Below are 21,489 nucleotides of genomic sequence, written 5' to 3'. Positions count from 1 at the left end.
GTATATATTCTCTCCCCACCATATGTATATTTGTCTCCCACCAACCCACCCCCTCCTAATGTACAGTCTCCTCCCCACTTTATGGATATATTCTCTCCCCACCATATGTATATTTCTCTCCCACCAACCAACCACCTCCTAATGTACAGTCTCCTCCCCACTGTATGGATATATTCTCTCCCCACCGTATGTATATTTCTCTCCCACACACCTACCCCCTCCTAATGTACAGTCTCCTTCCCCATCATATGTATATACTCTCTGTCAGGATCTATGGGTAACAGTACTGTATATTTGCATATCATATATGTCACAAATGTAACTGTATGTCATGTATGTACCTATGTCATGATGTCGTGTATGTTGTGTATGTCATAAATGTCACTATGAATTGAAAATGGGGGACCCTGATGTAAACAAGACGAAAGTCTTTCTCTGGTCTGCATCCCCTTAACAATTGTGTGTATTGAGCCGTACTGTATTGTACCCATTCTGCAATCTGTTAAATAAAGTTTTCATTCATTCATTCATTCATTCATTCATGTACATGTACCTAATATGTGACAAATAAAACTAAACTTGAAACTTGAAGCGACAGAGGGGGAGTGGATTGGCTCGACGAGACGAGGAGCGGCAGCTTTGTGTATTCCAGGTCCCTCCGCCTGGATTCTGAGAACGGTTTTGCGTCGATCATATCGAATGATAATCCCAACCGGAGTGACCGATAATAGACAATATAATAGTAGAAATGTTTCAAGGTTGTGCAAAAGTTATGAACAGCTTCAGTGTGGAATTCTAACGTTGTCCAATCTTGCCTCTCTCCTCACTCATCTCCTCTCCTGAAATAAAGAATTGTGTTGAAAATCCACGATGGATGGATGATGATGAATTATGGATGGATGATGATGTTGTATATGATGATAGATGATTATGGATGGATGATAGATGGATGGATGGATGGATGGATGATCACCTGTGTCCTCTCAGCAGGGCGCCACTGGTGAGCATGCAGAAGAGGTCCTGGGACAGCTTGTCACAGCTCTGAGTGGGACATCGGTCCACCTCTACGGCCAGGGACAGCATCCCCTGGAAGATGGACACCATCCTACAGAGAGAGAGAGAGAGAGAGAGAGAAGTCGACAGGTGTTAGTCATTAATGATATACCGTACAATATAACGTATCAGTATAGAGTAGGGCTGTCACATTATTTTCGAATTTCGAATTGTATTTCGAATTTACATAAAAACACAAGATTCAAACTTGAAAGGAGAAATTCGAATTTGAAAAAAAATATATTGATTATAATAATAATAATAATAATAATAATATTCTTTTTTTTAACGGTCAGGTCATATAGGTGAGACTCTGCTGAAAAGAATGATACCAAACTTTTTTTTTTTTTTAAGTGACAGCCCTAGTATAGAGTAGCGCAACTTCTCACAAATCTCACGGAATGACTAAAAGGTTAAACAAAACGTTCTTGAAAAGCTGTAAATGGGTTCTTACCCCGCAGAACAAACGGGCAGAGGAGGCAGAATGGTAACACACCAAGCCTACGCTCTCTATTTTAGAAAATATTTTCTCCACGTGAACTCCGTAGAAATAGGGAAACACGGCGGTGCTCCTAGAATGTATCCCTACTCCTCCATGCGCCGAAGTCCATGCCGTGCACAGCCGGTGTCAACAGCAGCGATAGCAGTAGCTTATTAACCACACTCCAACACAGAGGCCCTCTACAGGAAGAGACAGAGCAAGCTGTTCTTCCAGAGGAGACTCGGGTCCTTCAACATGTGTAATAGACTGCTGCAGTCGTCCTACCAGTCTGTAGCGGCCGGCGTCCTCTTCTTTGCCATTGTGTGCTGTACGTTGTACATCAACTCAAGGGACACCAACAAACTGAACGAGCCGGTGAGGAAGGCTAGCTCCGTAGTGGGAGTCGAGCTGGTCAGACTAGAGGTGGTGGCAGAGAGGAGGATGAGAAGGAAGCTGGCCGCTATCCTGGAGAAACCCTCCCACCCCCTCTATGAGGAGCTAGCCAAGATGAGGCGCACGTTCAGCCACAGACTCATCCCCCCCCGACACTCCACTAACCGCCTCGGTGGGTCCTTAGTGCCAGCGGTCATCAGGCTCCTCAACCGTGGTCATGGACTGCTGACAGCAGCTGGAGAACTAATGGCTGCAGAACTCAAGAGGAACGTCTGACCACTAAGTGTGTCTGACTCTTAACCACCAAAACCTGCACGGACTACAACGTGCCAGTTAGGGTACCTTGTGTATTCCATTTACTTCTACTCTTAACTCACTGGAGGCCATGCTCTGGGCGCCAAACGCGAGAAATCCCGGGTTTTAATCCATATTTCTTTTATTAGCGATATCCATTCATTTTTCATCCATCCAGCCTGACGTTATCATTGGGAATGGGTCTGAGCTCGCAAAGGGCAAATACCGCCGCAAATACCGCCTATCGTCTCCCGGATGGTATTGCACATCATTGGATTGGATTGGCTGGGACTGTGCAGCAAAAAAATTTGTCCGGTCCAGGTTTTACTTCTCGGGGATGCAGCTGGATACTATTGCATTGATTGTGGGGACTGGGAGCAGCGTGGATCTATGTGTTTTTGGATATAATGTTGGATCAATAAACGCGATCAATATTTGGAATGGCGATCAGGAATTGGATTAATCTTTTTGCATGACATCAGATGTGAGGTAAGGCCTTTATGTTACGAGTCTTGGGGTAATCAGATGTTCCTATCACCACCATCGGAGACCGATTTTTCAGACCCCGCTGCTCTTCGTGCATAAGTACACATATAACAGCGATAATCTAGCGTTTATTTGAAAACGATTCATAAATCAAGCGACAAATGGCACGATTTCTAAGGAAATACATTTAAGCTCGATTTGCTGATGAGACAGAACGCTCTAGAAATATATTGATATTCATCACGGTATAAAATGGAAATGTATGAAAAAATTATCTGTTTCGTGCATGTTGACTGGAAGCAACTCATTGACGACCACTGTGTTATTTAGATCTATTGCTATTATATTTTATATGTTTTAAGTACTCGCAAATAAGTCCTATTCTCCATTGGATACAGCGTTGGCCCAGAAGGGCATCAGCAGAGGGCGCTGTTGGCCCTGAATGAGTTAATCATAGTATATATTGACATTTTATATTGCCTATATTTATTGTAATGTATAATATAACCAATAGGGCATACAGACAGACTCATGTTTTTATTTTCAGAGTTAATTATATTGTTTACACCGTTTATTTTCCTCATATGTTTATATTCAGATCCAATTTCATTGCCTATATTTATGTCGTTCTACTATTACCCTGTGGTTTCATCTCCTGACAGCTGGGCTTGGGGGGGGGGGGGGAATCTCATTGGCGACCCCAAAAAAAATGCATGCCTGTGCTCCTATGTCGCCCATCCTGCAATGTGTGTGTTCGCTGCATGACTACGCTGTAGGGCTGACCCCGATTAGTCGACTAATCGATCGAAAGGAGCCATAGTAGACTGCCAACCTCTTAGTCGAATGCAAAAAAAAATATATTATAATATTTCTTTTTTTTATCATTCATTCCAAAAGCAAAGAGGCCTAGAAGCGTGGCTAACGCTAATGGCACGCATGCCAGCGAGGCTAACTGCCTAAGAAAACAGGCACAGAGGCACTGTAAGAGGATTTCACCCGTCTAATGAACACACCAATTGCATGCTTTTGCAGAGGACAAGAAGCCTTCAGTCGACTCCTTCAGACATTAAGCACATGGCATGATTTCAAATGATTAGAAAACTATTAAGACTATCGGCAAATTTCGGCAAATCAAAGTCGTCCTTAGTCGGGGACGGCCCTACGACGCTGCAATGTGTGCTACGAATAAAAACGTCTTCAAGTACAGTTTACTACTCAATAAAGCCTCAATTCAACAAAACTCACACCTAAAGTCAAAGATTGACATTTCTTGGAATAATCAAATGATATTACCTTGTGTGATTATCTCTCTCACTGGCCACAGCCCCTCCGCACGGCATGGACTTCATAATGGCAGTAAACAGCCAGTTGACGACATCTCTGTGGATCGAAGAATAAACGTTTTCTTTTTACGGCAACAGCCAGAAAAACACAAAACCCAGTACTCCCAACTCCTCCGCAGATTATAATAATAACTCCCCACCGTTGCTTTTCGGGGAAGGAGTGGTTAACCCTTTCACTGCCACACTATAGAAGGTTAACCCTTTACTATCACACTACAGACGGTAACCGTCTGTAGTGTGATAGTAAAGGGTTAACCTTCTGTAGTGTGGCAGTGAAAGGGTTTACCCTTTGTCATGTGGCAGTGAAAGGGTTTACCCTTTGTCACGTGGCAGTGAAAGGGTTAACATTCTGTATAGGGATGCTCGATATTGGCTTTTTTACCGATACCGATATACCGATATTGTCCAACTCTTAATTTCCGATACCGATATCAACCGATACCGATATATGCAGGGTTTCCCCCCCCAAAAACGGAATCATTTCAGGTAATTAACATTACATATATCTTGTTGTGTAATTAACACAACATTATACATACTTTTGACAATAAATAAAATCTGAATTTGTTCTTACTTGCTTGCCTGGGTAAATAAAGGTTATAGAAATATTGTCGCAGTGAAAGGGCTAACCGTTTGGTAGTGCGGCAGTGAAAGGGTTAATGGAAAAGCTTGCCCCCCCCCCCCCGCGGACAACAGACACTGAACTCACTTGACCTGTGCGTAGCGCAGACTGCAGGACAGGGCGTCCTTGGCGATGGAGCGGTGGAGGGCGGAGACGGAGAGCTTCTCTTTGAAGTCGTCCTCCAGGGTCTGCAGGACGTACTCCAGCAGCAGACGCGTCGCCTCGCTGCGGTGTCTCTCGGCGTCGCTCTGACGGGAGGACAGAGGGAGACAAACGGGTATGAGGACTTTTTCCACCGCCGACAACCTTTTGGTACGGGCCCAATATCCATGGCTTTTACAGAACAGTTAAAAGGAACACGCCAACAAATTAGCGTACCGTCTTCTCCAGAGAGAGACAAGAAGATAGATACCAGTTTCCTCTCTGTGCGTTCGGTAGAAAGCTATCTGGCTGCATGTTAGCCTAGCCCCTAGCCAGTGGCGTAGCGGAGGCCCCCGGAGCTTAGGGGGCCCCGCCCCCACTGTAGACTATCCTCTTAGATTTTTTAGTACATGGTTCGCGAGTGCTCCCACGGGCCGAATATTGCCCCGATCCTCGCGAGATTAAATCCACGGGTACCTCTCGGCTTGCGACCCTGAAAATGTCACGTGATTTTAAAAACGCTGTATTAAGTGAGCCTATTATGGGCTCCACGCGAGCTTTCTACCGTGGGTACATCTGGGCGTCCCGCAACTTTTACTCATTCACATGTAGCCCCGAAAATGCTTAGAAAAGGAAAGCCGAAAGCGTGGAATAAACTCGCCGAAACGGAAAAGTGTCCCACGGGCGCGCCGTGATTGCTCCCATGCGGCGAAAAGAAAAACAATTTTCTCACTTTATTATTGATTTAGGGGAGTGGGCGGGGCCTCATGGTCTGACCTGCGGGGGGGCCCCGACATATTGCGCAACGCCACTGAGCCTAGCTTAGCACAATGAATGGAAGTGGACAGTGCCGGTTAGCCTAGGCATTGTTCAACTAACACCTCTCCCCGAAGGCTAACCGGCACTGTCCGCTTCCATTCATTGTGCTAAGCTAGGCTAACATGCAGCCAGATAGCTTTCTACCAAAACGCACAGAGAGGAAATTAGTATATATATATATATTTTTTTTTAACTTTTTCTCCTCCTTTTTCTGTGATTTTTCTCCCATCCCAATTTACCTCTCGTGCCAATTCTCCCTCCCCTGTCCTGATCGTTGCTCGCATGTGCCCCCCACTGGCCGGTCGTAGGGAGGATAGAAGCCCATCACATGTCCCCTCCGATACATGTGGAGGCAGCCAGTCACATCTTTTCACCTGCCAGCGCGGACTCTCATTGGCGAGGAGTAACGTGTAGGAGGCTCACACTGCCCCCGCCATTTTCCTGTCTTTGCTGTGCAGGCGCCCTGACCGACCTGTAGGAGTCGCTGTTTACAACGACCAGACTACCACCCATCGACTCTCCTCCCGCTGACTCTGCCAATTGAGTCAGTATGACAGCCGGCCCAAGCCGGAGGCAACGCCGACAGCCGGATTCGATACCAGTGTCTCTTGCATTGGTGACGAGCGCAATGTCCGCTGCGCCACCCAGCCTGGTATCTATCTTCTTGTCTCTCTCTGGAGAAGACGGTAAGCTAATTTCCCAAAATGTTGGCGTGTTCCTTTAAGAAGACGTAGGTCATCGGTTTGGGGTCATTGGACAAAAGTGACTTGAGATATACAGTATAACCATTACGTAAATATGTGTTAAAAGATGCAGAACTTTTGCTTTGTAAATGTTACACATTTACATTTGTAGACAGAAGACCATTTTGCTGTGATCACACAAAGACATCTCACATTGAGGAAAATTGAGGTTTTGCTTGTGGCTGGGTACTGGCACTGATTACCTGATTCGATTGTGATTCACAAGGTCCCGATTTTTTGCCACCGATTACCCGATTCTATATTGTTTTGGTTAGGCTTAAAGGAACACACCAATGTTAAAGTAAAGGGTTAACCTTCTGTAGTGTGGCAGTGAAAGGGTTAACCTGCTGTTGTGTTGCAATGAAAGGGTTAATGGTGCTGGTTTCAGGAGGCCAGCACCTGCCATTGTTGTCAAAAGATCTAATTTGGTCACCTGAGTTTTCTGAGGTAAAGAAATAATAAAATATTTAGACTATTTGAAAAAAATTCTTTTTACTTAAAACAGATTTTCACAGATTCACGGAAATCATACAAAATTGTTGAAAGGAAACAATACAAAATAGCAGGACCTTTAACATTCTGGTACAGTAAATCATCAATGAACCATACAATGTCATGGGATAAGCACGTGACTTAGTGGTCGAGTCTAGTCGAGTTGGTCCCTTGAGCAAGGTACTGACACTACAACTGGAGTTGGTCCCTTGAGCAAGGTACTGACACTACAACTGGAGTTGGTCCCTTGACCAAGGTACTGACACTACAACTCCTTGACCAAGGTACTGACACTACAACTCCTTGACCAAGGTACTGACACTACAACTCCTTGACCAAGGTACTGACACTACAACTCCTTGACCAAGGTACTGGCATCACAACTGGAGTTGGTCCCCGGGCGCCGCACTGTGTGTGGCTACCCCACTGCTCCTGAACAGTTAGGAACGGGTCTAATGCAGAGGATGAATTCCCCCCTAGGGGATTAATAAAGGTTCAACGTAACTTACCTGATTGAACATGACTGACGATAACAACTCCCAGTCCCATGGAACGGTGGCGTTATCGGCGATGTGGTGTCTGAAAACGTAAGGCACAGACTTACAAGATGGAACGAGAGGAATAAAAGGAAGAAGGGAGTAAGGAAGGAAGAAAGGAAAAGAGGAGTGATGGCCAAGGTGGCGTGATCTTCTCTACGTCGCCCCCATACTTCAAATGGATCAGAGCGGAATACATACATACATACATACACATACATTCATCCAAATGGAATACGACTGATATTTTGAGCTCTGAGCCTTGACATTTAGCCTTTACCTATATATATATATATATAGTGCTTGTTTCCCTATGGTTTTTCTTTTGCTGTTGTTGTTCTTAGCTATATTTTATATATTATAATTTTTTTTATCAAAAATGTTCTTATGTACCTTAGTTGCTATTGCATGTACATATAGATACAAGATACTTTAATGCCACACAACTATGGTTGGTGGTAAATATATGGGTTTTATTACATGTATATGTACAGTACATACACACTATCCGCCTATTTTATTCTCCACCCATCTATCATCCATAGCAACACTATATTATCACCGACATCCAAGTTGGGGGATCCCCTTTGAACAGCCCATCTGAGGTTTCTCTCCTCCACATCGCTGTGGTGCTTTTTTCCTCTTGCTAGGCTTTTCCTCATCTTCATTGGGGAAAGTCTGGGAGTGTCGCATATTTGGATTTTATGGTGGTTTTTTGTTCTTTTTTTGTTTTTGTTTTTACATGTACAGCCCATGGGGGCATTACCTTGTGATTTCGGGCTTTACAAATACATTAGATTTGATTAGGAGGAAAGGAAGCATGTAAACTTGTGTAGCCAGATCTACAGTCATGTCCGGAAATATTTCAACACAATTTTCCTAATTTTGACACCAAGACAGTGGATTTGAAATGAAACAATCAAGGTGTGCTTTAAGTGCAGACTTTCAGCTTTAAAAGCGGGGGGGGGGGGGGGGGGGCACATGTAGAAACCGCTTGGGTATAAATAACCCCCGGATGAAAGCGGAAAGTCTGCACTTAGAGCACATCTTGATTGTTTAATTTCAAGTCCATTGCGGTGGTGTATTAGTTGTTGTTTTATTGTGGATCCCCATTAGTCTACACCAAAGTGAGACTACTCTTCCTGGGGTCCAAACATTAAAAATACAAACACACACACACAAAAAAAAGTTAAATAAAAATATAAAACCACAAACATTGAAGTACTCACAAGAAAACATCACAAAACAGTGAATCAAAGCTCACTCAATATTCATAAGTCAGATATCACAATTATCCAACCATAAAATACAAATTACATAGTCAGTCCATAGGAACAAAACAGATACAAATTATTTATATGATTTTAACTCATAATATAGCATAACTTTTCTCAAGTCACCGATCACCTTTATATTTCCATACTAATTTCCATAATAAGTCAATGACCAAAATGTAACTCATTATTCATGAGCCAACATTGTGAAAGATGCATCAATGACGTCCAAATATTTATGGCCCTGACTGTATGTCAAGCTTCTCAGTAGGTCTGGGGAACATCAAGCACAAAATCACACTACTAAACCTTGCGTGTTGATCGTGGGTTCGTTTGGTCCTCGTCGACTTGTAAAGTCGGGAGTTTGCAAACAGGAAGTCGCACTTGAGCAGCTGGCCGAGTGGTAAATACCGATGGTAAACTCGGGCAGCCAGGTTCCATGACGAGTTCACGAGTTGTGAGGTACTCTCAACTCTCAACATACTCTCTTAGACTATTTTTGTATCACAAACTGTACTGTATATTTGTAGATCTGGTATGTCATAAATCAATGTCATATATGTTATGATGAATTGAAAATGGGGGACCCTGATGTAAACAAGACGAAAGTCTTTGTCACAACATCATCGGAAATGACGTTGACACGCTGGGATATCTAAAGATCGCTCAAACCACCTGCATGGAGAAGGAAAGGTTGAATAATCTGTCTGAATCTGCTGCCTGGAATCCAATTGGTCTTGACTTCACAACCTAACTAGCGCCATCACCCCATAATATACCGTTTGGTCACATGATAGATTTTCAAGTTGACAAAGACAGACAGTGGCTCAGGAGGTAATCGTCTGGTAATCGGAAGGTTCCCGGTTTGATTCCCGCTCTTCCCGGGCAGCGTGTCGAGGTGTCCTTGGGCAAGACACTTGACCCCTAATTGCACCCGATGAGCAGGTCGCCACCTTGCATGGTTGCCTCCGCCGTCGGTGTGTGAATGTGTGAGTGAATGGGTGAATGTGAGGAAGAAAATTGTAAAACGATTTGGATAAAAGCGCTATATTAATGCACCATTTACCATTCAATTCCAATGAGAGCGGAGCTGGTGCTCAGAAAACTAACCAGAGGTACCGTTTCCAGAGGCGTTGGTCTTTCAAACCTGCAGTCAATTGATTGATTGAAAGTTTTATTAACAGATTGCAGAATGGGTACAATACAGTACAGCGCAATACACACAATTGTTAAGGGGGTGCAGACCAGAGAAAGACTTTCGTCTTGTTTACATCAGGGTCCCCCATTTTCAATTCATCATAACATATATGACATACATGACATACAGATAGCCAGTACTGATACATCTATACATTTATGACATACCAGATCTACAAATACAGTACTGTTTGTGATACAAAAATAGTCTAAAAAAAAGAGTATATACATTTGACAAAGAAACTGTATATTGGAGGAGGTTGGGGGGGGGGGGGGGGTGGGGTGGGCTGCCTCAGGAAGGGCCGTCTCAGGATTTCCAAGGTCTCGTTATTCATCTTGTCCACGGAGGTGTTTACCAGACCCATCGCGAAGCTTGGCGAAATGGATGTCTGGCTACGCAGGATTAGGCAGCGGGTAACCATTCTTCTAACTCATACTCGTGTTTTGATGTTAACCTGGTCAACTCTATGCCCAAGTAAATGAAAGATTGCTCCACTTCTACAAGGTCAATTAGCATGTTCTTGGTATCTAGGGACATCTATGGATCTCGGGGAACGTGTTCCCAGTGTCCGAAATATTGTGTATGTTACTATGCTTGAGTAAATTGTGATGAAACAGAGGAGAATGTAAATCGTAATTTGTCTTTGCATCTTTGACAGTGAATAACACCGTGCTCAAAGTGCGGGTGTTCAGATTTTCACTCACTGAGCTCATTCAGCACCTTCTTGAGATCAAGTGTACAAAAAACATAAGCAAATTAATAAAGGGAAGATGATTAAACAGAAGGATTAGTAGATACAGTACTGAATTATAATCCATTTGAATTATTATACAATTGGGGGACCCTAGGGCTCAACAGGTTAATGTCCTAGGCCACTATCTTACCTCTGGGTCTTCATCAACAGTCTGTAGGCCTGCGAACAGAGGTGCTGGGAATACAGGGGATCCAGCAGGACGTCCCGGAGCAGGTGAGAGGTGACGTCCTTGGGTGCGTAGAAGCCTGGCTCCAGCAGGTTCGCCAGGAGCTCCAGGGTTCCCTGTGGGTACCGCTCCGCCATGGTGTTGTAGACCCCACTCAGGCTCCGCCTGCACAGCTCCTCTGGTGCACCAAGGCCATCCTCCTCAATCACCTGGGAAAAGAGAGGAGAGAGATCTAGGGATTATATCTGTCCTTGAATAATAATATGTCTCCCACATGCAGGGCTTGACATTAACACGCGCCAAATGCGGGTAGAATTCGGCAGTGGCGTGTAACTCTGCCCCTCTTAGCAGCCACTTTACCGTGCAGCGTCACCGTTTTAGAGTCGTAGTGAAGAGTCTCTCTCGGAACGCAGTGTGCGCTTACTTGCGTTGCGCGTAATGAGTCTCTCTCTCTCTCTGAACGCAGTGTGAGCTTACTTGCGTCGCGCGTAATGAGAGTCTCTCTCGGAATGCAGTGCGCGCTTACTTGCGTCACGTGTAATGAGAGTCTCTCTCTCTCTCTCTCTGAACGCAGTGTGAGCTTACTTGCGTTGTGCGTAATGAGAGTCTCTCTCGGAATGCAGTGCGCGCTTACTTGCATTGCGCGTAATGAGAGTCTGAGTCTCTCTCTCTCTCTCTGTCTCCGTCTGTCTCAAGTAGCCAAACTTTACACTATAAAAACTAACTGGATATTTGGATAGTGTGTGTGCTATACTGAGTGGCTAGTGACTTTGGAAAACCACTAGCCACAGTGGCTGGTGAGCCAAAAAGTCAATGTCAAGCCCTGCCCACATGCAATAATGCAGAGGGACTTCTTTCAAATCAATCGCTTACCAGAGGAAATAACTCATTCCGCATGGGTGAAAAGCATAAAAATGTACTAATCAACAACAGTCTTGGTCTACTAAGACCAAACCGACCAATTAACCGGCCAATCGACCCCGAGGGGGCAGGACAAGAGGTCCTTTAGGAATGAGTCCAAGAGAAAGACAAAAAAGGAGAAGAGAAAATGACTAACCAATCCGTGAGCTGCAAACATCACCTTCCTGAGTTTGACTGGACACACGTAGCACCTGTCCTCTCGACTGACGTCTCTGAAATCGATCTCGAATCTCCTCTCTCCACCGTTCACCTCCTCTCCATCGGTCCCGTCCTCCCACTCTCCAAGCACCGGGCTGCCGCCTCTCATATTCCACTCTCCACCGTTCACCTCCTCTCCATCGGTCCCGTCCTCCCACTCTCCAAGCACCGGGCTGCCGCCTCTCATATCGAACCCCACCACACCCAGGCCCTCCGTTCCGGGCAGCAGCAGTGGAGGAGGGGGCTCGGCGCGGATGCCGTCGTCGTCGCACGGACCGGCCGGGCTGTTCATAGCCAGATCGGCTTCGCCGTCCTCCAGCAGGCTCTCGGGAGAGTCTCCAGCGAGTATCTCCGTAGAGGTGGGCGAGTGGGTCCCGGCGGCTTGGCTTTTAATACTACCACAAGGAGAGGCGGCGCTCGTGCCGGGCCGGGGGCTGGAGGCAGGGTGCTGCTCCTCCTGCGGGGTCGTCCGAGGGTGCGGCGTCGGGGTAGGGGGGCGTGGAGGAGAGGCCTCGGAATGGGGCCTGTGAGAGGACTCTGAGGGTTTCAAATCCAGAGGCGTAGGTCCCGAGTTTGTGACACGCTGGAGGGAAGGGCTGGAGCAGCGGGGGTCTCTCGGGTATGAAGTTGAACCACCCCGCGTTTGCTCTTGAGGCGGCGACGCAGTAGGGGGTGCTTCATTTGGGCCAAGTGGGGCCGAATACGAGGTGGTTCTCTCTGCCTCACACGTGCTGTGATCTTCTGAGGACATAGTAGGACATGTTTGTTTATCTGAACAGTGATGGGGGCTTCTAGAGAGTGGATCATCTGAAGGTGACTGTGCGCTCAGCGGTTCTTCCTGGTTCTCTACCTGTTCCTGAGGAGTTACACATCTCTCCGAAGACTCGCCCACTGGAGGGTTTAACGGAGATTCGTTTGGAATCGCATTGGTACTCGGTCGGTTGACACATCCCGCTGCGTTGCCGACACTGTCCGGTTGATCGGGGCAATCCGAGCTTCGTTTATACCCAGCTTTCCACTTCCCGGAATGGATTTCTGATAAAGGCAACCTTCTTAGTCTTATAACGAGTTGGCTGTAATCGCCTGTCTTTGTGTCCTTCTGATCTGATACTTCCATCATCGAAGCTCCACTGAATCCCTGCTCTGGTTCTGGAACATCTGTGTCCTGCGCTGGAGAAGCAACGGTCGAGTCTCCTACTTGGACTGGAGTGGGTGCGTTTCCTCTTTTGTGTAGAGCCCATCCACTTTCTGTGAGGGCGATCCGAAACTATGGAGAGAAATACATGGAGAAGTTAGCTACTGTGTTTGCCGTGTTACCTGCTGTGTTTATGCATTCCTAAAGAAAGACATTGTAAAGACAAATTCAAATGAAAAACAATGCCGATTTATTTTGCACATAATCTTACACATCCAAAAACTCCAACGTTTTCCACCAAAAGCTTTTTCACACATTCATTTAGTTTGACAGTTATTGAGAGTACATGCGTTTGAATATGGCCACCAGTGATGTCTCCTTCTTGAATATGTCTCCTTGCAAATGATTACCATCACCAGACCAGATGTCTCCTCCAAGCAACTTCCTGACCGAGTAGAGGAGGAGTAAAGGACCAATGGGGGTAAAAGCTTAAGGAAACGTCTTCCTGTCTGTTACACACTGTTTGTTTACATGTCCCGCATCATGCCAATCATGCTCTGTAGCAACAACAGGAGACACATAACAACTTACCGGTATCACCTTATATGCCCAGACGACTGTTTTGATGAATGGTTTTGAATATGGCCACCAGTGATGTCATCGGGTACATTTAATCCTTGTGTTAATTACAGCTACATGAAAGCATTCAATGTCCCCGATGACATCACTGATGGTCATATTCAAACGCATTTACTCTCAATAACCGTCTAGTTTTTGGATGTGTGTGATTATGTTCAAAATAAATCAGCATCGTTTTTTGGTGAAATGCCCCTTTTACTTCATTTCATTTCATTTCAAACCTTTATTTTAACTCGAAAGGCAACTGAGGTTTCCCTCATTTACAGTCACGTCCAGTGTACATACAGAAATGAGCAACAAAAAAAAGCATATAAAATCACAACAAAGAGACAACAAGATGAGGCAAAAAGCAAGGATAACAAATCAATTAAAACACGTAGCTACAACTTGATTGACAAAGGTTGGAGACGAAGGCTCCAAACTTTGCAACATAGGGGAGAATCCCAGCTCCAAGGACTGTCTTAGTTCATTCCATGAGCTAGAGGGGCATCATAATAACAAAATGCAGATGTACCCTGTTCAGAGCAAACTCAGGGGACCTTAACACTTTCAGAGCCGTTGCTTAACCTTGATTTACCTGTTGAATGCCACCATCCACTTCAATGTTAGCTTAAAAACGCCTAATCTATGTTTTAAATTATGGCTATGTGTCTAATCTGCCCGTCGCTTTATCAATGACTCATTTGCAATCAACATTGTCGAAGCGGATTGCTTTTTTATCGGTTCATTTTCGTTTTATAGCATTTTGAAAAGCCCTCGTTTTCAAGGAAAATATAAAGATTCCATGATAAAAGACATTTACTGGAATATTCTAGAATACACAAAAACGTTGTAATTTTTCGGTCTATTTATGAATAGTTTTCAAATAAACGCTAGATTATCGATAGTATATTAGTATAGTATATAGTATTATTTTTTTTTATTTTATTTTGGAGATCGATGTCATACTGTGACACTGAAATGAAAAAATATTTCATCAACTAAAATATTTAGTCAACAAAAATATTTCATCAACTAAAATATACAGTATGTCACACCCTGTGCCTCTCCCTGCCGTCTGCAAGTGGCTAATCTTGAGTTTCCGACCCCCCAGTAAGATAACCATGGATAAATCCAAAAAAAGGAAAGTCTGAGGAAAATAGAGGGTTTAATTCAGCGTGGACAGATTAATTTGCTTTCACGACTAACAATGCAGGCTTACCTGTATGTAGCCTATGCCTGATAGCTATGTGGTGCGAAATTTGCGAACAATGAAACATTTACTTTTTATTTTATAGATTTTCCACAAATAAGGGAAGGACTCAAATAGAGCTGCATAGTTCAGGGTTTTATTTCAAAGTAGGTCTACAGATGCCAGTGTTTTTTCTCCTTTTCTGTGTTTTATTTCAAAGTAGGTCTACTGGTAGTTTTTTTTTTTTTTTTTTTTTTTTTTAAAGTGGACTACTTTTTATTTTATAAATGTTCCACAAATAAGGGAAGGACTCAAATATACCTGAATAGTTCAGGGTTTTATTTCAAAGTGGGTCTACACCAGTGTTTTGTCTCCTCTTCTGTGTTTTATAAAAAAAATAGGTCTACACAGCCAGTATTTCTTCTCCTCTTCATAAGAGTTTGAGGTTTTCCTTTGTTATAACAGGTAAAAACGGCAATAAAAAGTCAAAACTTTTCTTTTTGTTGCTTTATAATTCCATTAATGCAATAAGTATAAAGTATAATAAATCGCAAATTACTTTGGGTATGCAATTGTCCGGCGTTTTATGCTAAATGTGGGGTATGCTTGGGGATATATAAAACGTTATACACTGTGTTATCTTCATTTTAAGGGTAAATAGGTTGTGCGGCTCCCTGAGCATTTTATTTTGTGGGAGGGGGGGAAAGTGGCTCTTTTGATAGTAAAGGTTGCTGACCCCTGGACTAGACGTATAGGGAGGGCTGGAAATCTATAGTGCTCCCTCTGTCCTGTGGAGGGCGGCAATACGCCTAGATGCGTAGTCCGCCGGAAATATACAACAAGAAGAAGAAGACTAGACGTAGAATCTGCTGTCCCACCCGCATCTCCACATCCCAGCCCCGACACGAATGAGGCAGATTGGGATCATGACAGACTAGGGCTGGGCTATATGGAAAAAAATCATATCGCGATAACGATATGATAATGTTATCATATTTCTCGATATCGATAATTATCGAAATTGTTATGAGTATAAAAAAAAAAAAAAAAAAAATGTAAACTTTTTTTTTATTTTAATTTTTTTTAACAACAGATGTATGTTTATTTTGCAGAAATTCTTTGTTGTTGCCGCCATCTTTAGTGTTTTTTTTTTTTTTTTTTTTAATTTTTTTTATTATTGCAAAACAAAACTTATTAAAAGTCAGTACTCAACACACAATGTATAATGAAACTTTCAGTAAAGGTGGTTAAAATATATGCAAGTACAGAAACAGGATAAAACAAAAATAGTCAATAATAACATTTTAACCGTATACCGTGTATATCCAGCGAAGTTACAATTATATAAATGTTAGTATATAATATACCCCGAATACCTATTTTCTAAAACCCTACACACATATGCTCCAGCTCAAATCCCCCCCTCCCGGACCCCCTCTTGGATAGTACCTCCATTATCCCTCACTCCTAACCAGACATCACCATTATAGGCTAGCTTTTATTCTCTCCACCACTTCTAACCACATTAACATTTTGGATTCATTGAGCCCTAAAATTCTTGCTGTTGATATTTCTTGATATATCACATCAAGATATGTAAGAAACCACACTTTCCGGCACATTTTTTCCGGTTGAAACCAACGTGATGCAATCAGTTTTTTAGCTACTGTGATACCCGATAAAACCAATCTTTTTAGTTGTGGGTTCACTGCAAACTCAAAAACATCATTCAATAGCAATACAGCGGGGTGTACAGGTATATTCCAAAATACGAGTATTGATAATTGTTGGGACACATCTTCCCAGAATGTCTTAACTGGTGGGCAGTCCCAATACATGTGCATAAATGTTCCTTCGTCCCCATTTGTACATTGGGAGCATTTGGAGTTTTGTATAAGCCCCATTTTGCACAGCCTTATAGGAGTCAAGTATGTCCTGTGAATATAGTTCAGATTGATTTGTTGATGATCCGGGTTCCTTGATGTAAGTCGGACATTTGCCCAGGCTCCTTGCCAATCAAAGTCATTTTCCAGGTCTGGTATATCCCTCCTCCAGACATTGTCTAGTTGAAGGGTTTCGTACGAGGACGTTAGTAATTGTGAATAAAAACCTGATACAAAACCTCCCAATGTATTTCTGTCATAGAAAAATTTGTGGTATCTGTGGTGTTCAATTGGTATGTGTAATGGAACACCGTGGGATCTCATACAAAGTTTTAACTGTATGTAAAAAAGCCATGTGGACTCGGTGAGGTTAAACTTTATGCATATTTCGACATAACTACAGAGGCCCTTGTTATTAAAAATATCCCCTAATGAGTGTATGCCTCTTTCTTCCCATACAGGGAATCTTATAGGTCGTTTTCCCATTAAGAGAGCATTGTTATTGAATATGGGAGTGTGATTATGCCATACTTGATTGTTAGGAAATTTCCTTTGAGTTTCCCGCCATGTCCTGATTGCATGGGTTATTATTGGGCCAAATTCTCGCTCACAATGCTTGATTGAAAGTTTAGTGTATGCTATGTCTTTCAATCTCTGTGGGGCTACTATGTTTTCTTCTAATTTTCTCCAAGATACCAAAGCCTCGGGGTCAAACCATATCTTCTTCAATGGTCTTAATGTGAAGGCATTAAAATATTGTAAAAAATCTGGGACTGCCATGCCACCGTCTGCTTTACTTCTCTGTGCGGTGGATCTTTTTATGCGAGGTGGTTTGTTATTCCAAATAAATTTGTATGTGGAGGTTTGTAATCTTTTCCAGTAGCCCTCTGGAGGAGGTAACGGAAGCATTGAGCTGAAGAAATTGATTCTTGGTAATACATCCATCTTAACTATTGATACCCTTGCCTGTACTGAGTTTTTAAGTTTTGCCCACCTGTCCAGGTCGTCCTTGATTTTGTTCTGTATTTTTGTGTAATTGTGCTTCACCGTTTGTCTTATGGTGGGGAATATTTCCACTCCCAAGCATCTGAAATGTTTTACCATCGGTATCGCACCTGGGAGGGTTATATCTTTTTTTGCAGGGGTGTTAAGTGGAAGGAAAGCCGACTTCGGCCAATTTATCTTAAATCCCGATAAATCACCAAAGTTCTCAATCAACTTGAGCAGATGAGGCAATGTGGTGTTGGGGTTTTGCATGAACAATATTACGTCGTCCGCATATAAACTAATTTTTTGTTGTGTGCCCTTGATTACGATTGGTTCTATGGATTGGGATTGTCTTATATATTGTGCTAAAGGCTCTAATGATAAATTGAATAGTCCGGGACTAAGAGGGCAACCCTGTCTGGCAGAGCGTGATACCGGAAAGATTTTGGAGATGATTGTGCCTGTTGTAATCATGGCCGATGGGTCCTTGTATAGTACTTTAATCATATCAATGAAACCTTTTCCTAACCCCATCCTTTCCAATACTGCCCATAGAAACGACCATTCCAACCTGTCAAATGCTTTCATAGCATCCAGGGATAGTATCGCCTTAGGTGTGATGTCCTCTTTGTCTGTATCTAGTACGTGCAGTATTCGCCTTATGTTATCATTGATCAGGCGACCTTTTATGAAGCCTGTTTGGTCCGTATGAACTAAAGACGTCATATGCTTTTGCAATCTGATGGCTAATATCTTAGAGTACAGTTTGACATCGGTTCCGAGGAGGCTTAAAGGACGGTAACTACCGCATTCAGTGGGGTCTTTGTCTTTTTTGTGAAGAACTGAAATGAGTGCGGTATTTTGGTGTTCGATGAAGCTTCCCTCTTTGACTGAGTATAAGATCATATTTAGTAATAAGGGTCCAAATATGTCCCAGCAAGAAATGTACATTTCTGATGGGATACCGTCAATTCCCGGAGCTTTGCCGTTTTTCATTCCGGATATGGCCTTCTTGAGTTCTTCTAATGTGATCGGTACTTCTAACTGTTTAGCGTCTTCATCTGTAAGTTTAGGGAGAGTAATTTGATTAAGATATGTGTCTAATTTGTCTTGATCAAAGGTCGTTTCTGAGTTATATAAATCGGAGTAGAATTCTTTGAATGTATCGTTTATTATTTTGGGTTCTGTTACTAGAGCTTGTTGTTTCCTAATGGCAGTTATATCTGCAAATTTTGCATTAATTCTTAGTCGCATGGCTAAAAGGTGACTAGGTTTAGAACCTTGGAAGTACTGCTGTTGTCTAGTGCTGCGTATTTGCAATTCCGATTTTTGTCTGTACATTGCTTTGATCTCGGTCTTTAGAATGTTAACTTGGTTATCTAGTCTAGTAGAGTTGTTGTATTTTAAAGAATTAAAAAGCGTTGAGTAAAGCGTTTCCATTTCAGACAGTTTTGTGTTTTGATTTTTGCGCAATATGGAGGTAAATCTATCCGAGAAATCCTTGATCATACTCTTTACCGACATCCATAATATTCTGGGATCTTGCACCGAGTTAGCATTAACTTGTAGGAATACTGTAAGAGCTTCTTTAATTTGTGTAATGAATTCCTTGTTGTTAAGCAGCATCGAATTAAAACGCCATCTTGGGGCCCGGGTAGATAATGTACCAAATGTTGCTTTCAGGATTAAGTAGCAGTGATCTGATAGCGCATTGGGTGTCATTTCCACTTCGTATTTATCAAATATTCTCGGGGATGCAAAGACGTAATCAATTCTGGATAGTGTGTTGTGTCTCGCCGAACGACAGGAGTACTTGCGGGTCATGGGGTTAAGTGAACGCCATAAATCAGTTACTCCTGTTGATTTCGACCAATCTTTTAATGCTTTAGATGAATTCTTTTGTTCGCTGGAGAAGGAAAGGTAAGTTTTGTCCATCCTTGGGTTCCAAATGGCATTAAAATCCGCACCTATTATGTATGAGTACTCGGGATGGTTTAACATTTCTCCTGTTAGTGAAGTGAAGAAACCCACTTCGTACAAATTCGGGGCATATACCGCTGCCAATGCAATTTTCCTGTTATTGTGTATAATCCTAGCTATAGTTATGCGCCCCTCAGCATCCGACCATACCCCTTTCAATTCGATATTTAATTTGCGTCTGACGACTATGGCTACCCCTCTAGTTCTCGTAGCAAAAGAAGAGTGACCAATATTATGGTATATGTTATCCGCTAACGTATTTATGTCTCCCTCTAAAATGTGCGTTTCGCTTAATAGTGCCACGTCCACATGTTCTTTTTTCATCAGTGTAAGCACGCTTTTGCGCTTGTGTTGTTTGTTTATCCCACCGGTGTTCCATACCATTATATTCAAACTAGCCATAGTCTATGCATGTTTTCGTGTAGTTTTTGGTAATGTTTCTGGAGTATGAAGCTACAATAGATGCACATCCAATTAATGAGGTCCCGTTGAGAGCTGAGCTTAAAAACATATATATATACAAATAAAAATCCCCTATTTTCCCCTCTCCCAGAAAGTCGAACATGCCTGTGTTCCAAGAACACATCCTCCGCGATTGACTTTCTCCCATGGTCCACCGGATTGCCCAACCTGAGCATTGTAATCCTAATTTTCCTATGCTCATTGCCATAGGATCTAACATTTCCATTCTATTGCAATAGAATGTCGCTTTTGGTCTTGCACCTTCCCTTACTGTAATGAAGTATTGTGATAAATAACCTAAAGATAAAAATAAAAAATAAAATAAAAAGAGAATAAACCTTTATCGACATATTCCTTTGAACCCTCCACCAACGTGTGAGGGAAAAAAAAAGGAAAAGATTGTAGATCAGTATTGACACTTAATGTGAAGAACATTGGAAAAGAATAATGTAAGTTACAATATATTTAAAAAATATATAGTAATATTGACACCTTAATGTGAAGAACATTGGAAAAGAACAATGTAAGTTAAATTATATTTAAAAAATATAGGGTGATGAGAAGAAAAAATTTAATAAAATAAAAATCAATGGAAAGATATATATAATGAATAAGAGATAAATAATTATCAACGTGGAGAAGCCACTAGAACCGATTTAACTGATTAGATAAGATAGAAAAGCAGCGCCTTTTAGCGCTTCAATGTGCCTTTAATGGAGTGATTACTTAAATTGTTAGAATAACCTTGCTGTGCCCATACGTTTATGTGTGGATAATTTTAAAGTATTATTAAGGGCTGATTGCACTTAATTTAATTTATATATGCTATGTGTATGCACACCGAATGTTATTGTTAGAGTTGTATGCTTCGTTGTCATGGTGCCTTATATTCTAGAAGGTTGTAGAATATACTAGTGCCTAGACTATTTTACTTCGTTGTCATGGTGCCTTATATTCTAGAAGGTTGTAGAATATACTAGTGGCTAGACTCTTTTACATTCCAGAATGATCTAAGAGACCCAGGGCATTTGAGCGATAAACCCAGAATATTCCAGATAGATCTTTTTGCATTGATATTTATTTGTCCCCTCAGAGACCAGAGACTGAAATTATAATGTATTATGAATCGTATTATACACAGTAAACATTGTTATAGACGACTTGCATATCGTTTGCTACTTTGATGAACACAGCAATGTTATTCCAACACTGGTGGAATGACCTCATTGATGAACACAATAAAGTCATTCCTACACTGGTATATATTTAGAGAGAGGCTTAACTGATTCCGGCATTTCCGTCATGCTTTGGGTTATTT

General features: G+C 42.4%; 1 protein-coding gene across 3 annotated transcripts in view; it reads right to left on the bottom strand.

Annotated features, from left to right (window-relative positions):
- The window catches only part of simc1 (SUMO interacting motifs containing 1), a 51,267-nt gene that overhangs the window by 13,401 nt on the left and 16,377 nt on the right, over positions 1–21,489 (bottom strand). For 2 of the 3 annotated variants that reach the window (XM_084332388.1, XM_084332390.1), the window contains 6 exons: positions 11,853–13,181; positions 10,760–11,004; positions 7,377–7,446; positions 4,760–4,920; positions 4,001–4,087; positions 974–1,105 (listed from right to left, as the gene is read on the bottom strand). In XM_084332388.1, the coding sequence (XP_084188514.1) occupies positions 974–1,105; positions 4,001–4,087; positions 4,760–4,920; positions 7,377–7,446; positions 10,760–11,004; positions 11,853–13,181 (2,024 nt within the window). Of the gene's footprint in view, positions 1–973; positions 1,106–4,000; positions 4,088–4,759; positions 4,921–7,376; positions 7,447–10,759; positions 11,005–11,852; positions 13,182–21,489 lie in introns of those variants that run through there. The other variant, XM_084332389.1, reaches the window with a different exon arrangement.

Source organism: Notolepis coatsorum (assembly GCF_963971535.1).
Source record: "Notolepis coatsorum genome assembly, chromosome: 16".
Classification (NCBI taxonomy): domain Eukaryota; kingdom Metazoa; phylum Chordata; class Actinopteri; order Aulopiformes; family Paralepididae; genus Notolepis; species Notolepis coatsorum.
This window is presented reverse-complemented; position numbering and strand designations above follow the sequence as displayed.